General features: G+C 34.8%; 1 protein-coding gene across 2 annotated transcripts in view; it reads right to left on the bottom strand.

The window, feature by feature from the left end:
* The window catches only part of GRIK2 (glutamate ionotropic receptor kainate type subunit 2), a 770,475-nt gene that overhangs the window by 435,910 nt on the left and 317,548 nt on the right, over positions 1-17,017 (bottom strand). For both annotated transcript variants that reach the window (XM_049897980.1, XM_049897988.1), the window contains exons 4-6: positions 13,135-13,316; positions 4,154-4,207; positions 682-855 (exon numbers count right to left, since the gene is read on the bottom strand). In XM_049897980.1, the coding sequence (XP_049753937.1) occupies positions 682-855; positions 4,154-4,207; positions 13,135-13,316 (410 nt within the window). The remainder of the gene's footprint in view (positions 1-681; positions 856-4,153; positions 4,208-13,134; positions 13,317-17,017) is intronic.

The raw sequence follows: 17,017 nt of genomic DNA, 5'->3' as shown, positions 1-17,017 counted from the left end.
TATGTTTAAATAAAAGTATTTTTGGTGAAATAGTGCATTAAATAAAACAAATTACATTTATTTGTACCTGTTTTTTAATGTAGCAATTACATAGGTAACTCACATTAGATTTCCATTGGACAGCACTAGTATAAACAACTAAAGATAAAATTATACAACAGTTGTACCCTTTTTATAGTATATATAGTAAGTCCAGTTTTTAGGATTAGACCAAGACTTGAAAATGACAAGGGATAATTGGTTAGTGCAGAACATCAAAGAATGAATAAGTTCCAGGAAGATATTTGTGGGATGTCATCATTCATATGGTATCAGTTATCAGAAACCAGCATAATAAAGAGTACTCCTATACTGATAGGTAAGATCACAAGGATAACTAGCAGGTTAATATCTTTAGTCTCTAATTTGTCCTATATATGGCACTAATTGATTTGAGAAAAATCCCTATATTGTACTATTTCAATAATAGTTGTAAAGCCTTTTGAGATACTTGGATGAAAGTGCCATACAAATTTGCCATACAAAATTGATCTAAATATCTATTGATAGAATTGTGCACAATAATAGTTCCGATATCATGCCTTTAATGTCAAACAATTAAAGTTTAGATCCCGAGGATTTAATGATCTATGCATTACTATTTAGAAACATACAAACTGAACTTTAAGTAGGTGTTCATACCGTCATAAATCCATCCAGCAAACCTGAATCGGGTTTCGGAGGTGCTTGCAACCGTTCCATTGACCACTTTTCGATAATGGAGGAAACTTGAGTATTTTCTGTATTTAATATTCTGAACCCTGTCATGTTAACACCACTATATCGGTAGGGCTCAACATCAAGAGCAAAGAGGTCCTGAAAGACAAATTTCTTTGTATTATTATCAATAGAGTATATTCACAGGCATGCATTATTGAAATAGGCACTTATTCTTGCTTCTCTTGGAATAGTTAACACCATTGTGTCTCAAGTGAAATTAAACACCACAAATCACCAGGACTCACATAGACTCTCCTCTTGCTTTGCCAAAGCAAATATATGCTCTGTACATAAATATGTATGTATATAAAGTATTCTCATTCCACCAAGGGAGTAACAGGCTCTTCCATGGCTTACCTTCACTACACTGAGAATAGTTTGCTCTTAAAGTTTATACATTTCTCTTTGAACTGACTATGTTTTTTTTTTAAATGCCTTGATACCATGACTAGTTATTGCTGGGTTTTTTGTTTTAGTGTGCGGGGTGTGTATGTGTTTAAATAAGAAGGTTATGAAATACGACTTCTAACTAATGAAGCCTGTAATGAATTTGAGAGAGAAAAAAAAAAAGTACTTTTGGTTGCAGAAATCTTGTAGGTTCTTTGTCTTATATCCTACTCAACTTCTCCAAAATGAACACTTAAGATTTCTGGTGCCCTTTCCAGTATTGTTTTCCAGTATGTATACAGTGAATCTCAGGCTTTTCCCTTTGGTTTTCCCAGAAGATAAGAGACCAAAGGTGTCAAAAACCAAAACCAAACCCACTGCTGTCAAGTCAATTCTGACTCATAGTGACCAAAGGACAGAGTAGAACTGCCCCATAGAGCTTCCAAGGAGCACCTGGTGGATTTCAATTGCCAACCTTTTGGTTAGCAGCCGTAGCTCTTAACCACTACACCACCAGGGTTTCCAAAGTTGTCAGGGGAGTGGGCTATCACCATAAGAAGAGGCAGTATGTGGAACTGTTGCCCTTTTTCAAGCTAGCATTAGCTTGACCTCAGATCTTAAGTATGACAACATTGAGAATGAGGGCAAGATTAATGCTTTTGATTCTGGTCACAGCTGGGCCCTGACTCATACACCTACACTAGTTCATATAACAGGAATGAAATTCAGTGGCAAGCAGCTGGCATTGGTCTAAGCCAAGCTCTGTGCTATGAAAAAAATACAGGGACATTTATGGTTTTTTTTTTTTTTCAATGTGCACAATTTAGCCAAGGATATATGATATATTCAAGGGATAAAATGTATGACAGTAAAGAGTAGAAGTAAAGAATTCCATAGAACTTAAAAGCAAGAAAGATCCCTTACAAATCGGATCTGAGCTGCCATTACTGAATGGCAATACTTTTGATAGACAAAAAAAAAAAAGGAGAAAGGGGGCATTCTAAGTGTGAGTAAAAGACACGTATATTAGAAAACATAAATGTATTCAGCAGACCGAGCTAGATCTGTTTGGTTGTAAAAGAGAATTCATAAAGGAGAAGAGCAGAATAGAAGAAAATGGGAAAGTTAGATTAAAATCAAACTACAAAAGGCATACAACTGCAGCCTAATGAGTTCCAACGTTGCATTCTAGACTAGAATACTCATTATTTTTCCTTATTGAGAGACACTTTTGATTTTCCACAAATTTTATGATTGTGGTGGAGCTGAGTTGCAACAGCATTGAAATATAATTTGCTGATGAGTAAGGCTCCCACTCCCTCTCTACCTGTCTGTCAATCACTAAGTTTCTCAGAGGCTACAAAAAGTCACCCAAGAGGAAGAGATGCAGAGATACAGCACAGTCAGTCTCATTTTTACCAGTAAATTACAACCTTCTGTATGAAGCATCTCCACTGGAGGAAAGAGTTGCTATCACAGGAAGTTATTGCTAATCAACTTAATTTGAGTAATTTATTTGGCAGGGGTTTTTCAAGACTCCTAGGAGCAAGGACACAAATGGGAAGACATTTGACTTAACAGAAAGAGAGCATTAGTCAGACTGGTGATTGCGGGAATGGAGGAGATGGATCCTACAGAAGCTATGAAGGGAAAATCAATAAAATTTTGGTATGATAAAGAAAGAGTCAGAGACAATGCAAGTTTTGAGGGAATCAGGAGGGGTCAATTTAGATATGACACATGTTTTGATACATTAAGAAGAAGAGTTGATACATTGTTGGCAAAGAATATTAAATATACCATGGACTGCCAGAATAACTAACAAATCTGTCTTGGAAGAAGTACAGTCAGAATGCTCCTAAAAATTGAGGATGGGGTGACTTCGTCTTATGTACTTTGGACATGCTATCAAGAGGGAACAGTCTCTGGAGAAGGACATCATGTTTGATAAAGTAGAGGGTCAGCAAAAAGAGGAACATCCTCAAAGAGATGGATTGACACAGTGGCCACAATAATGGGCTCAAACAGAGCAATGATTGTGAGAACGGCACAAGACTGGACACCATTTTGTTCTGTTGTACATAGGGTTGCTATGAGTTGCAACCAACTTGATGGCACCTAGCAACAACAAGGTTATTTAGATAGATTAAATTTTAGATATACTGAAATTGTCTTAGTTCCACAAGAATTAGAAATTCAGGAACATACAGATGGATACTTAGATCTCATTTAAGCAAAAGCAATATTTGAAGTTTCTAACATGTGATATTCAAAAATAATTAAAGAGAAAGATAGAAAATAGGATGGAGGCCTAAATTTGGAAATATTCTCATATTTTGGGGATGGCTGGATTACAGTTAGTGAAAGAGACACAGAATTGTCTCATACACAAAGGAAAACCAAGATAATGTTTTGCTAAAGAAACAGAGCTAAGAGTAAGTAGGTTTGGTAAAGAAAAAAGTGGAATTTTGGGGCATATTGAGGAAAAATTGTTTGGTGGATATGTGAAGACGAAAGACAAAGGTAACATTCAATTTGCTAATGGAAAATTAAAGCATATTGACTTTTTAAAAATCTAGCTAAAGATAAGCAAAAATCCCCCAAAACAAAGAAACTTTAATCTACTTAAAGGTTAGCTTCAATAAACCTGATTTTCGTAAGGTAAATAAAGCTGAGATAACAACAAAAGAATTTATAATTTTCTAAAACATCCTTTTCTTAGAAAACTAATTTTAAAATCTCCCACTGTGTTTTGAAGGACCTCTAAAGCAATATAACAACCAGACATATAACATTTTTAATTGATATCTTAAACAATACTATTTCAAAATCATCAGCTTACCACCAAGAGTTATTAGTTCTTTCTGATGATAATTCCTTCTGAGTTTTATCAAAATAAAATATAGCTACAAAGGTACCACTTCTCACTCAAAATCCTGTACTATGACCAAAAGGTCATAATAATGCAATTTAGAGCATTAACATTATCTTTTAATAAATTCCTTACCAGAGTAGTAAAGATATAATGATAGTATTCCGTCATCATTCCCATAGCTAATGCCTAAGAAGGAAAGAAAATACATAAATGAATTAATTAAATAAAAATATTGTTGAAGGAACACATTATATAAAGTACCTTATATCAATAAAACAGGTGAGAACAAAATAGTTGAAAGCATTGTAGATTCAGCCTATAATATCCATATAACATTAAAACTGGGTCAAACTAAGGCTTTTCTCTCTGGTTAACAGAAGAGTAGTAATTACTGAAGGAAGCTCTGAACCAATTCTCTTGATAGAAAAGATATTAGTTGAACGTTTGCAATTGTAAAGCTTACAGCCTTACATACAAAAGGAGGCATTAAACTTGACAAAAAACCTGAAATTAATACTTCTTAATTAATTATATTTGTAATGTTTCCACTTGTTTTTATCATTAGGTGGCCTCAAGCCCATCCAACACATAGCGACCCCATGCACACAGAACAAAGCACTGCCTGGTCTTGTGCCATCCTCACAATTGTTGTTATGCTTGAACCCATTGTTGCAGCCACTGTGTCAATCCATCTCATTGAAGGTCTTCCTCTTTTTTGCTGACCCTCTACTTTATCAAGCATGATGTTCTTCACCAGGGACTGGTCCCTCCTGATAACATGTCCAAAGTAAGTGAAACAAAGTCTCACTATCCTCCCTTCTAAGGAGCATTTTAGCTGTACTTCTTCCAAGACAGATTTGTTCATTCCTCTGGCAGTCCACGGAATATTCAGTATTCTTCTCCAACACCACAATTCAAAGGCATCAATTCTTCAGTCTTCCTTATTCATTGTGCAGCTTTTGCATGCATATGAAAACAAACAAATCCACTGCCGTCAAGTTGGCTCTGACTCATAGCAACCCTATAGAGACCCTATAGGACAGAGAAGAACTGTCCCATACAGTTTCCAAGGAGCACCTGGTAGATTCGAACTGCCAACCTTATGGTTAGCAGCCATAGATCTTAACCACTACACCACCAGGGTGGTGATTGAAAATACCATGGTTCGGGTCAGGCACAACTTAGTCCTCAAAGTGACACCTTTGCTTCTTAACACTTTAAAGAGGTCTTTTGCAGCAGATTTGCCCAATGCAATGCATCATTTCATTTCTTGACTGCTGCTTCCACAGGTGTTGATTGTGGATCCAAGTAAAATGAAATCTTTCACAACTTCAGTATTTTCTCCATTTATCATGTTGTTGTTTATTGGTCCAGCTGTGAGGATTTTTATTTTCTTTTTGTTGAGGCGTAATCCATACTGAAGGCTGTTGGCTTAGATCTTCGTAAGTGCTTCAAGTCCGCTTCACTTTTAGCAGGCCAGCCTGTGTCATCTGCATATCACAGATTGGTAATGAGTCTTCCTCCAATCCTTCCTGCAATCTTCCCATAGTCTAGCTTCTTGGATTATTTGCTCAGTATACAGACTGAATAAGTGTAGTGAAAGAATACAACCCTGATGCACACCTTTCTTGATTTTAAACCATGCAGTATCCCCTTGTTCTGTTCAAATAACTGCCTCTTAGTCTATGTACAGGTTCCACATAAGCACAATTAAGTGTTCTGAAATTCCCATTCTTCACAATGTTATCCATAATTTGTGACGATTCACACAGTCGAATGTCTTTGCATAGTCAATAAAACACAGGTGAGCATCTTTCTGGTATTCTTTGCTTTAGCCAAGATCCATATAACAGCAATGATATCCCTTGTTCCACTCTCTTTTCTGAGTCTGGCTTGCATCTCTGGCAGTTCCCTACGTACTGCTGCAACCGCTTGTGAATGATCCTCAGCAAAATTTTAGTTATGTGTGATATTAAATGATATTTTTCAATAATGACTGCATTCCATTGGATGACTTTCTTTGGAATGGGCACGAATATGTATCTCTTCCAGTCGGTTGGCCAGATAGCTGTCTTCCAAATTTCTTGGCATAGATGAATGAGTGCTTCTAGCATTGCATCCATTTGCTGAAACATTTCTATTGGTATTCCATCAGTCCCTGGTTCCTTATTTTTCACCAATACTTTCAGTGCAGCTTGGACTTCTTCCTTCTGCACCACTGTTTCTTGATCATATGCTACCTCCTGAAATAGCTGAATGTCAACCAATTCTTTTTGGTACAATGACTCTGTGTATTCCCTCCCTCTTCTTTTGAAGCTCTTCGAGTCATTCATTTTTGCACATAGAATCATTCGATACTGCAACTCGAGGCTTGAATTTTAGTTCACTTCTTTCAGCTTGAGAAATGCTGAAAGTGTTCTTCCCTTTTACTTTTCTAACTCCAGGTCTTTGCAGATTGCATTACACTTACTTTGTCTTCTCTAGCTGCCCTTTGAAATCTTCTGTTCAGCTCTTTTACTTCATCACCTCTTCCTTTTGCCTCAGCTACTCAACATCCAAAAGGAAGTTTCAGAGTCTCTTCTGACATCCATTTAGGTCTTCTTTCATTTCTATCTTTTTAATAACATTCTGCATTTTCATGTATAGTGTCCTTGATGTCATTCCACAACTCATCTCGTTTTCAATCAGTAGTGTTCAGTGTGTCAAGCCTATTCTTGAGATGGTCTCTGAATGCAGGTGTGATATACTCAAGGTCATACTTTGGCTCTTGTGGACTTGTTTTAATTTTCTTCAGTTTCAACTTGAATGTGCATGTGATCAATTGATGATCTGTTCTGCAGTCTGTCCCTGTCCTTGTTCTCACTGATGATATTGAACTTCTCCATCCTCTTTCCACAGATGTTAGTTCATTTGATTCCTGTGTATTCCATCCAGCAAGGTCCATGTGTATTGCCTTCATTTATGTTGCTGAAAAAAGGTATTTGCAATGAAGAAGTCGTTGGTCTTGTGAAATTCTATCATGCAATCTCCTGCATCATTTCTTTCAACAAGGCCATATTTTCCAACTACTGATCCTTCCTCTTTGTTTCCAACTTTCACATTCCAATCACCACTAATTATCAGTGCATCTTGAGTGTATGTTTGATCAATTTCAGCCTGCAGAAGTTGGCAATAATGTTCAGTTTCATCACTTTGGCATTTGTGGTTGTTGTGTAATTTGACTAGTAGTCTATTAACTGGTCTTCATTGCAGGCATACGGATATTATGCTATCACTGACAGCATTGTACTTCAAGATAGCTCTTGAAATGTTCTTTTTCACAATGAATGTGATGTCATTCCCCTTCAACTTGTCATTCCGTGCATAGTAGGCCATATGATTAACCAATTCAAAATGGCCAATACCAGTCCACTTCAGCTCACTAATGACTAAGATATCAATCTCTATGTGTTCCATTTCATTTTTTATGACTTCCAGTTTTTCTTGTTTCATACTTTGTACATTCCATGTTCTGATTACTGTTATGGATTGAATTGTGTCCCCCCAAAATGTTGTCAACTTGGCTAGGCCATGGTTATCAATATTGTGTGGTTATCCACCATTTTGTGATCTGATGTAATTATCCTATGTGTTGTAAATCCTAACCTCTCTGATGCTAATGAGGGAGGATTAGAGGCAGTTATGTTAGTGAGACAGGACACAATCTACAGGATTAGGTCATATCTTGAGTCAATCTCTTTACAAATGTAAAAGAGAACTGAGCAGAGAGGAGAGGCACCTCATATCACCAAGAAAGAAGAGCCAGGAGCAGAGTGTGTCCTTTGGACCCGGGGTCCCTGCACAGAGAAGGTCCTGGACCAGGAGAAGATTGATGACAAGGACCTTTTCCTCCAGAGCCAACAGAGAAAGAAAGCCTTCCCCTGAAGCTGGCACACTGAATTCAGACTTCTACCTTCCTAGACTGTGAGAGAATAAATCTGTTTGTTGAAGCCATCACTTGTGATATTTCTGTTATAGCAAACTAAGACAATTACTAATGGATGTTTGCAGCTGTTTCTTCTCATTTTAAGTCATGCCTCATCAGCAAATAATGATCCTGAAAGCTTTACACTATCTACATCTTTGAGGTTGACTCTACTTTAAGGAGGCAGCTCTTGCTCAGTCATATTTTGAGTTCCTTCCATCCTGAGGGGCTCATCTTCCAGCACTATATCTCACAATGTTCCACTGCTATCCATCAGATTTTCACTGGCCAATTTTCTCAGAAGTAGATCGCTCCGTCCTTCTTCAAAGTCTGTCTTAGTCTGGAAGATCTGCTGAAATCTATCCACCAGGGGTGACTTTGCTGGTATTTGAAATACCAGTGGTATAGATTCTGCCATCACAACAATACGCAAGTCACCACAGAATGACAAACAAATGAGTGGTGGATGTCTCTGTTACACATACCATAATAAGGAACATCGTTTTGTTTTGATGAACAATATTAATGAATTAGGAAAAAAGTCCTGCAAAGTGCTAAGCCAACAGTCATAATTTTGAGCACTTAAGAGACATTTCCTTAGTATTAATTATGCAAATGTAAATTAAGACTATTATTTAAAAAGTACAGATAGTTACTGGAATGGTTTTTGTTTTTACTAATAGACAGTTGAAAATTGCTATGTTTTATTGCACATTTCAATCATCATGTTTCCAAAAGACTATCAATCTTAAAACAAAGGCTTTTGGATTTGAATCTCCAGTTATAACTAGAGTCCATGTCATTTTCCCCTCTGCCAACAAAGAACGCTTTTGAAATAGTTGTTTATCAACAAACAGTAGTTGGTGATGATAATTAAAAAGTGATACAATTTTTAACTGAATGAAGAGTTCTTAGTTGAAAACAAGTATTCTCAGATGCATCTAATACTCTTCCACAAAACACTAATAAACTCATTTACTAAGCAGCTGCCCCAATAGAACCTTGCATATTCTATGTACAAAAAAGCGTCATGCTCAAATATTGGTATTAAACAATTAGGCAGAATAAAAAGTATAGTTTTACAACATAGGCTGTTAAAAAGGGATAGATACTTGTGAAAAAGTTTAGAACATATAAAACGTATAAAAGAAGAGAAACATTGGTTAATGGAAGGCGGTATCAAGGAATTGTTCAGAGGGAGAAAACTTAGAAACCAAATAATAGTTTTTTTTTAATACTTTATTGTGCTTTTGGGAAAAGTTTACACAGAAAATTAGGTTCTCATTTAACAATTTCTATACATATTGTTCAGTGATGCAGGTTACATTCTTCACAATATATCAGCATTCCCATTATTTCCATTTTGGTTGTTCTGTTTCCATTAATCTAGCTTCCCTGTCCCCCTAAGTCTTCTCACCTACCAAATAATATTTCATGAATATATAAAAATAATATAAGCCAATGAAGTTTGCTTCTTAGGCAAAATAAAAGGAAATTTCTGTTATTAAGTAAACAGAATTTTATGAGATCATCTTTGTAGAAGACACTGATACTTATGGATCTGTGTAGAAAATTTCCCATCTCCAGAACAACTCAGTGATAGCTCAGCATTATCCTTGTCAATACTTTTCACTTTACCAACTCAACAGGTACAGAAACAGACATAAAGATACTGAAAGAGATAGTGATTTAGATGTATAATTATAAGTAATGTTTATGTAACACCTATAATATGCCAGGTATTATTCTAAACACATTGCATATTTTAATCCATTTTAGCTTCACAAAAACCCTATAAGGTAGGTCCTATTGTTATGCTAATTTTACAGGTGAGGGAACTAGGACATATTTGTTGTTAGTTGCCTTCAAAAAAAGATAAACAAATTGCCCAATGTGAGACTGTGAGTAGACTCCAGTCTCTAACCCTTGGAGTGTGTATATAGAGTATAATCTATGCCATTTTATAAAATGGCATATTTTATATTCCCAAACATGAAGACCTACTTTCAAACCTCTGCATTTTAAAATTGTTTCCAATTTCCTCCTTGATAATTTAAAAACCTAGGCATCGCAAGCCAGTGCATGATGACATGAGTTGCAGGTGGAGGAAGAAGCAAGAGGATGGGAGAAGAGTTGCTTCTGACATAGTTTTCCATACTGGCCACAAGTTTCTCCTTTGAGAATAAATCTGCAAGGAATAACTGCAGACCGTTTCAGGATTTCATTAACGTTCCTCAGCTTTTGATTCTGAATACAAAACTATAATGTATAAATGCAATAGAAATAGATAGCCTTTTCTGGCTGAGTGCCTACACAGCGACATTACTAACAAAAAGGGATAACAGGAATACGCCTGAAAGACTGGTTAATAACTTCCAGTGGGATAAAAAAGAACTTGTCCAGATCTTTTTTTAATTATAGCATTTATGTCATTACTGCATTTGAACGAGCTGTATGCATGCCTCAAACCACATTAAAGAGAATAAAATTAGTTTCTTCTTATGTGCAAATAATATAGGAATGGCCTTAATAGAAAAGTGGTTGGGTATGTCATCCCTCCTAGAAAGAAATACACCAGATTAATTTTTCTAAAATAAAACTTATATTAGAAATCCCCAACATATAATTAGCATAGTGTTAACAATGCTGTAGACAAGTTAACACATGAAGTTATTTAGGTGTATACTTTATAACCAGTTTATCTTTCAGACCACATTCAGAAATTACATTGCTCAAGGTTAACGATTTTTTAGGGGGTGTGCTTTACACACATTACTTAAATTTTATTTGACTTTTTGCTCTTCTAGGAGTTTATTTGCAACTGCTTTTACATTTTTTTCAGGCAAGAATTTTTATTTTACCCTCTCTGATGTAGACTTTCAAGTTCTTGATTATCATTTTTATTTGTATTAAAATGGTCTTGGGAAGTTTTACCATACAGGAACTGGGCCCTGACCTAGGGGATACTCTTTGACAAACTTGGGTAGAGGTGGTGCAACTTGCCTCAGAGGAAGCCTAGTCAACCCCAAAATTCACTCACTTTTAAAATGTATGCATGGTTCTGTGCCTACAGCAATATAGATATAGGTATGGGTATTTTCCAGGCAGGACAACTTCAAATTCACTACTGCTCAATAGTTAACAAAAACTCTGTTAATTTAAAAAAATAAGTAAATAAGACTAACCCAATTAAATTCATCACTTTTTCCAGGCACTCCTAATATTTACTCTTGAATTAATCCAGACTTGACAAAAGCTCATCTATGCCTGTTCTCCCTTTCCTATACCTTCTCCTTGGGGTCCCAACATTAGCTAATGTTAAGGAAATAAAAACCATAAAAATACCATAAATCATAAAATAGAGCCCTATTTAAGACGTTGAGGCATTTACTAAAGGGAAGCTGCTTGCTTTCTTCTTGAATTAGTGTCTAGACAAATGTTCTCTGGGACTAGGTGAATTAAAAAATGAAAAAATAAGAAAAAATGCCATACACGTGGTCAACCTCTAGCTAGTATTACAGGACCTGAGAGCATGCATTTTATATAATAATGTCACTTCTGACTTCAGCTTAATTTTTATATTCTCATCCTACTATTGTTCTCATTTTCATCTACCAATCTGTTAAAATTATGTAAATTTTGTCCTATCGTGTGTGTTTTAAATATTATCTTAATTTTGTTTTCCTTTTGTGAACAGACCAGTGTACACAAAAGAAAACAAGTATAAATTAATAGGTAAATTCAATAGAAGGCAAAATGGAAATTCTATTAAAGGTAATGGGTACTCTCACCAACCAGAAAGGAAAACAATTAAAGATAACTGATTATTTACATACTCTTTGGAATCCTAGAGAAAGCAGAGCAAAGCTCTATTACTGAAATAACAAATAGAATGCCACTCACTCCAGACACAAATAAAAGGCAGCCTTTCCAGGTCTGTGTATTCTAAATATGACTGGGAACTGTTTTAGGATTATACGAAAAATATTCATTTTATTTATTTACCAAAAAGAAAAAAACCTCATATGCTTTATCACCCAAATGTAATACTAGAACAATTTTCCAAACCCAATTAAATATTTTACCACAGTGAAACCAACATCCATATCGGAAGATTGGACAAACATCTGCTTAATAAAATAACCATGTTTACAACAGGCATTTACGTTGACAGTTAAATTTTATGGAATATAATTTGACATCTGAATATGCATAACTCTCCAGTAGTGATATTTTATCCTATACATGAGAGGTTCTCAGGTGGTCAATTAATTCCAAATCAATATGTTATCAGCTCAGTATGCATAAAAGAGCTTGGGAAACAAAGTCCAAATACTTGAGTTCAAATGCATCCAAACTCTACCATATAGTAAGTGAATGGTCTTGTACTAGCCATTCAGCTCTCAGATTCAGTTTCCTTTTTTGTAAAATATGGGTGATCTAAGGTTATTGTTAGGTCTGAAAATGGCTGAAGTATCATTACGGGATTTTACTGCTATGAATTGCTTTGTTTGATTGATTTAGGATGATCTTTTTTTTTTTCTTTTATAAAGTGGGCAGTGCTTTATCTGAAATGAATATATGTTAATATCACTAGGTGGAATATGAATTAATCCCATTCCTGCTATTTGCTTGATCAAGTTACATAAGCTTACTGAGACTCAGTTTCTTCCTTTGTAAAGTGGAGATAGCTCATATTTCATTTGATTGTGGTGATGATGACATAAGATCAAATACGTAAGGTATCTCATAGTATTTGGCAGGTAAATAGAATTTTATCTTTTACTCTTTTTTCCTAGTGGTTGCTGTAATGGTTGAGCCACTCAACTGTTGACTCAGATTCTTCCTTCATTTCAGTACAAAACAAACTTAAAACATATTCACATTAACAAACTGTATTATAGCTAAGTAGCTATGTGAAAATAACCTCACAATTTGATCTGTTTTGAAAATCATCAATATTTATACTATTTTTCTTTTAAAACAAGTAAATGTAAGCAATTGTCAGACAGTCTATTATAAAATTACATCCAGGTGACATCTCTGATTTTCTGTTTTAGTGGACTATATGACAATAGCACGTTGATAGAAAAACAAGACCACACGAATACCATAAGTACGCTAGGAATGTACGTAACTTAATGATTACCTGCTTCAAAATGCCTGCTGCCATTTCATGGCTACAGTCAAAGATTACATGGAATTCCTTGCCTCTTTTCATCTCTTTTAGTAAGGGTTTTGCATCCTTTGTATCAGCAGGTAACTGACGGATTTTGAGTCGAAGATTATATCTTGATGGAGCTTTGATGAGCTCTTGCAAACGAATGAGGCCTTTAAAGAAAATGGAAATAAAAGTAATTATTAGAGAGAAGAAAAAAAGAGAGAGCCATACAATCACAGAACATACTTTTTAAAGTGCATGATTTCTTGACCATGTACATGAGCATTTCATGGTACAACCATTGAAATTCCACTTAAGCACTATAGATCTTTGTTAAAATATTTAAAATCTTTGTTAAAATCTTTGTTAAAATGATACTTTCTGATATTCTTTAACATATATTTCAAGTGATTAAAAAAGGCATGACTATAAGTTAATGGACAGGCAGTCCCTGGGTTATGAACACTGTCTACATACAGCCCATAGTAATGAACCAAACCCCTTAAAGTCTATTATATTAAAAATTCAAGGCACATAAAATTGTTCATAATAACAAACTGGCATTACTTTGTGATGGGCATCAAAACATTATTAGTAATTGTCATGGACTGAATTATGTCCCCCCAAAAATATACGTATCAATTTGGCTGGGTATTACTGGTATTGTGTGATTTTCCTAAATGTTGTAAATCCTGCTTCTATGATGTTAATGAGGGAGAATGGACAGCAGTGGTGTTAGTGAGGCAGGACTCAATCTACAAGATTGGATGTATCTTGAGATATAAAACAAGCAAGCAGAGAGACAGGGGGACCTCATACCACCAAGAAAGTAGTGTTGGGAACAGAGTGCATCCTTTGGACCTGGGGTCCCTGAGTGGAGAAGCTCCTAGTCTGGGAGAAGATTGATGAGAAAGCTGACAGAGAGAGAAAGCCTTCCCCTGGAGCTGACACCCTGAATTTGGACTTTTAGTCTACTTTACTGTGAGGAAATAAACTTCTCTTTGTTAAAGCCATCACTTAATGGTATTTCTGTTATAGCAGCACTAGATGACTAAGACAGCAGTACTGTATTATGTTATAGATGTTTTAGCATATCTGGAAGTGTTTCTTAAATATTTTTTATGCACAGAAAGGCACACTACACACTATATACTAAGACAAACATTTGACTAACTGCCATTAGATATGAACCATACCTAACTGTTCTGACTTACATACAAATTTGACTTAAAGACAGATTTAGGAATGGAACTCATTCATAATCTGGGACCTGCCTATAAACATTTTAAATATATAAAAGGATATAGAGTATACCAGTCTCCCTTCATATACCATTTCTACTCTTTAGTGGGCTAATGTCTTGAGATATTATTCTTCCACAACATATTATATACACTTACCCATATAGATTTATTTTATATTTTACATTAATGATTATTTTGTGACAATATCTTAGAGATCCTTGTAAGTCAGTGATTATTGTTGTAGCTTGTTCTTAATGAACACTGAGTTTTCTACTGAACATAATTTATGTAGCTGTCATATTGTTAGAGATCCTGGTTACTTCTTATCTGTTTTTCTTTTGCAGGTAATGCTACAATGACTAATCTGTACACACAACTCGGTGCATACGCAATTGTGAAATAGGTTTCTTTTATACAATAGATTCTAAGTAGCCTGAACCAAAATTATTTACTTTAAAAAAAAAAAACAAAAACTTTCTTTCATATTATTTTCTAGATATGACAATAACTTCAGAAATAAATATGCAGACATTAGTAAAGCAAACATTCTCCTAGAGCAATAGTTCCTGATTATGTGTTTTAAAAATATATCAAATTAATGGATACTTTTTCAATAGATCAGATAACTGTTATGCATTTTTAAATAAGAGAGAAAAATTATTGAATTTATTCCTTTATGCAGCCTTCAAGTAATGAAACCAATTTAAAAACTGATACAAAAGACCCAATATCTAAAAGTGTGTGGGAATAAAAAGGAATTGTCCAATTCTATTCTTGCTTAGGCCAAATTAAGCAATTTTTTTTTCTCCTCCTCCTAATTATCCCACTCATCCAACCCTTTTTTTCTCTATCTTATTTCTACCTCTCTAACTCTGTTTCTATTTTTCCTGAAAACAATTTCCATGAATATTAGTTTGACAAATAATAATAACCTGGAATCATTTTTCTTCTTGTTCTCTCTTTATGTGCATTACTTAACTCTATTTGGAAACAGAAATAAAATATACCTTTCTACTATTAAAATTCTACTATGTATTAAAATAACAAGATCTCAAGAATAAAATCTAGAGCTAGGAATATTTTCATTCAGTTTTATTAATAAATAATAAATTACTTCATGCATGCAATGTCATTAGCACTTTAAAATGTTATAATATAATTAAGGAAACCCTGGTGGCGTAGTGGTTAAGCGCTATGGCTGCTAAACCAAAGGGTCGGCAGTTCAAATCCACCAGGCGCTCCTTGGGAGCTCGATGGTGCAGTTCTACTCTGTCATGTAGGGTCGCTATGAGTCGGAATCGACTCGATGGCACTGGGTAATATAATTAATGATAAAATTAATAATGACCAATTTTCAATATTTTCATCCTTAAATAAGACACAATTTTAAAAATATGTTAATTCACACAGATATTTAGCATCTCCTCCTTTTAAAATATCATCCCACAAAATTTACTTCATTTAAGTAATTTTAGAATTTCGTTATTTCAAATGCTACAAATAACAGTTGCATAAAATACACAGCATAGTACTATTATCCCATTTTGTTATACAAACTTAAATATTTACTAACTAAATACTACATAATGGATTCACATTAAACGTACCCATTAAAGATAATACAATCCAGTCTGAAGAGTTAACATATGTATAATGAAAGCAGGTGTTAACATTGAGCTGTACAAAGGGTAAATACATATTTGAACTTATAACACCTGCTTAATTGTAGTAGAGTTTGACGTTGGGCCCATGACATCCTCCAAAAATGTATAAAAGTCTATAAATTTCATTGCACAAGGGAGTGCTGTGCAATAAAATTAGAATGAATTTTAAAAGGGTGGTAAAATTCTTTAACTCCTTTTTATTAGTAAACCAGTATATATATAGTTGCAGTAAGAAGGCAGTGGTGTCGAAATGTTGGGAGGTGTGACAGTAATCTGTGGAGCTAGTTAAAACCTAAACAAGTGATTCAAAATCTTCAGGGGATAGCACTCATGCATGTGTAATTTAACAATCCTCCCAAGTGATTTTTCTGGCTGTTAAAGTGTGAAGTCAACTTCAAATGATAGGCATAGTTTCAGGTAAGTATCACGTGAGAGTCATTCATTGAATCACTTTGGCATAGCAGTCATACAGGATAATAAATGCATTACATTATCTAGTATTATAGGTCCATAAAATAATTGATTCAAAGAATGATTTCAAACCTCATAAGTTAAACTGAGTCAGGAAACCACAAGTACAACTGCCTGTAAGAATAAGAAAAAAATGACACGATCCATTTGCTCATGCATCAAACAAGTATTTGCAAAATTCTTGCTATAAGTTAGGCATGGTTCTGATATTTGGGATCCAATGAAAAATACAATAGACAAAGCTCCTGCCCAGACAAAGCTAAAATTACACAGGGGGACACAGGTTATCAAGTAAGCAATTAAAAATGAAGAGTTAGTGGTAAACAATACTTGGTTGTAGAAAGTAGATATTGCTGAGGACCCATGTAATAAGATCATTTGACTAAGAACTGTAGATTCAGGGAAATTATCCTAAAAGAGATAATGTTAATACCAGAACAAAAAAGAGAATGAATGGAAGGGATGGATGGAAGAAGAAACAGTTTGTATACT

Source organism: Elephas maximus, chromosome 1 (assembly GCF_024166365.1).
Source record: "Elephas maximus indicus isolate mEleMax1 chromosome 1, mEleMax1 primary haplotype, whole genome shotgun sequence".
Lineage (NCBI taxonomy): Eukaryota > Metazoa > Chordata > Mammalia > Proboscidea > Elephantidae > Elephas > Elephas maximus.
This window is presented reverse-complemented; position numbering and strand designations above follow the sequence as displayed.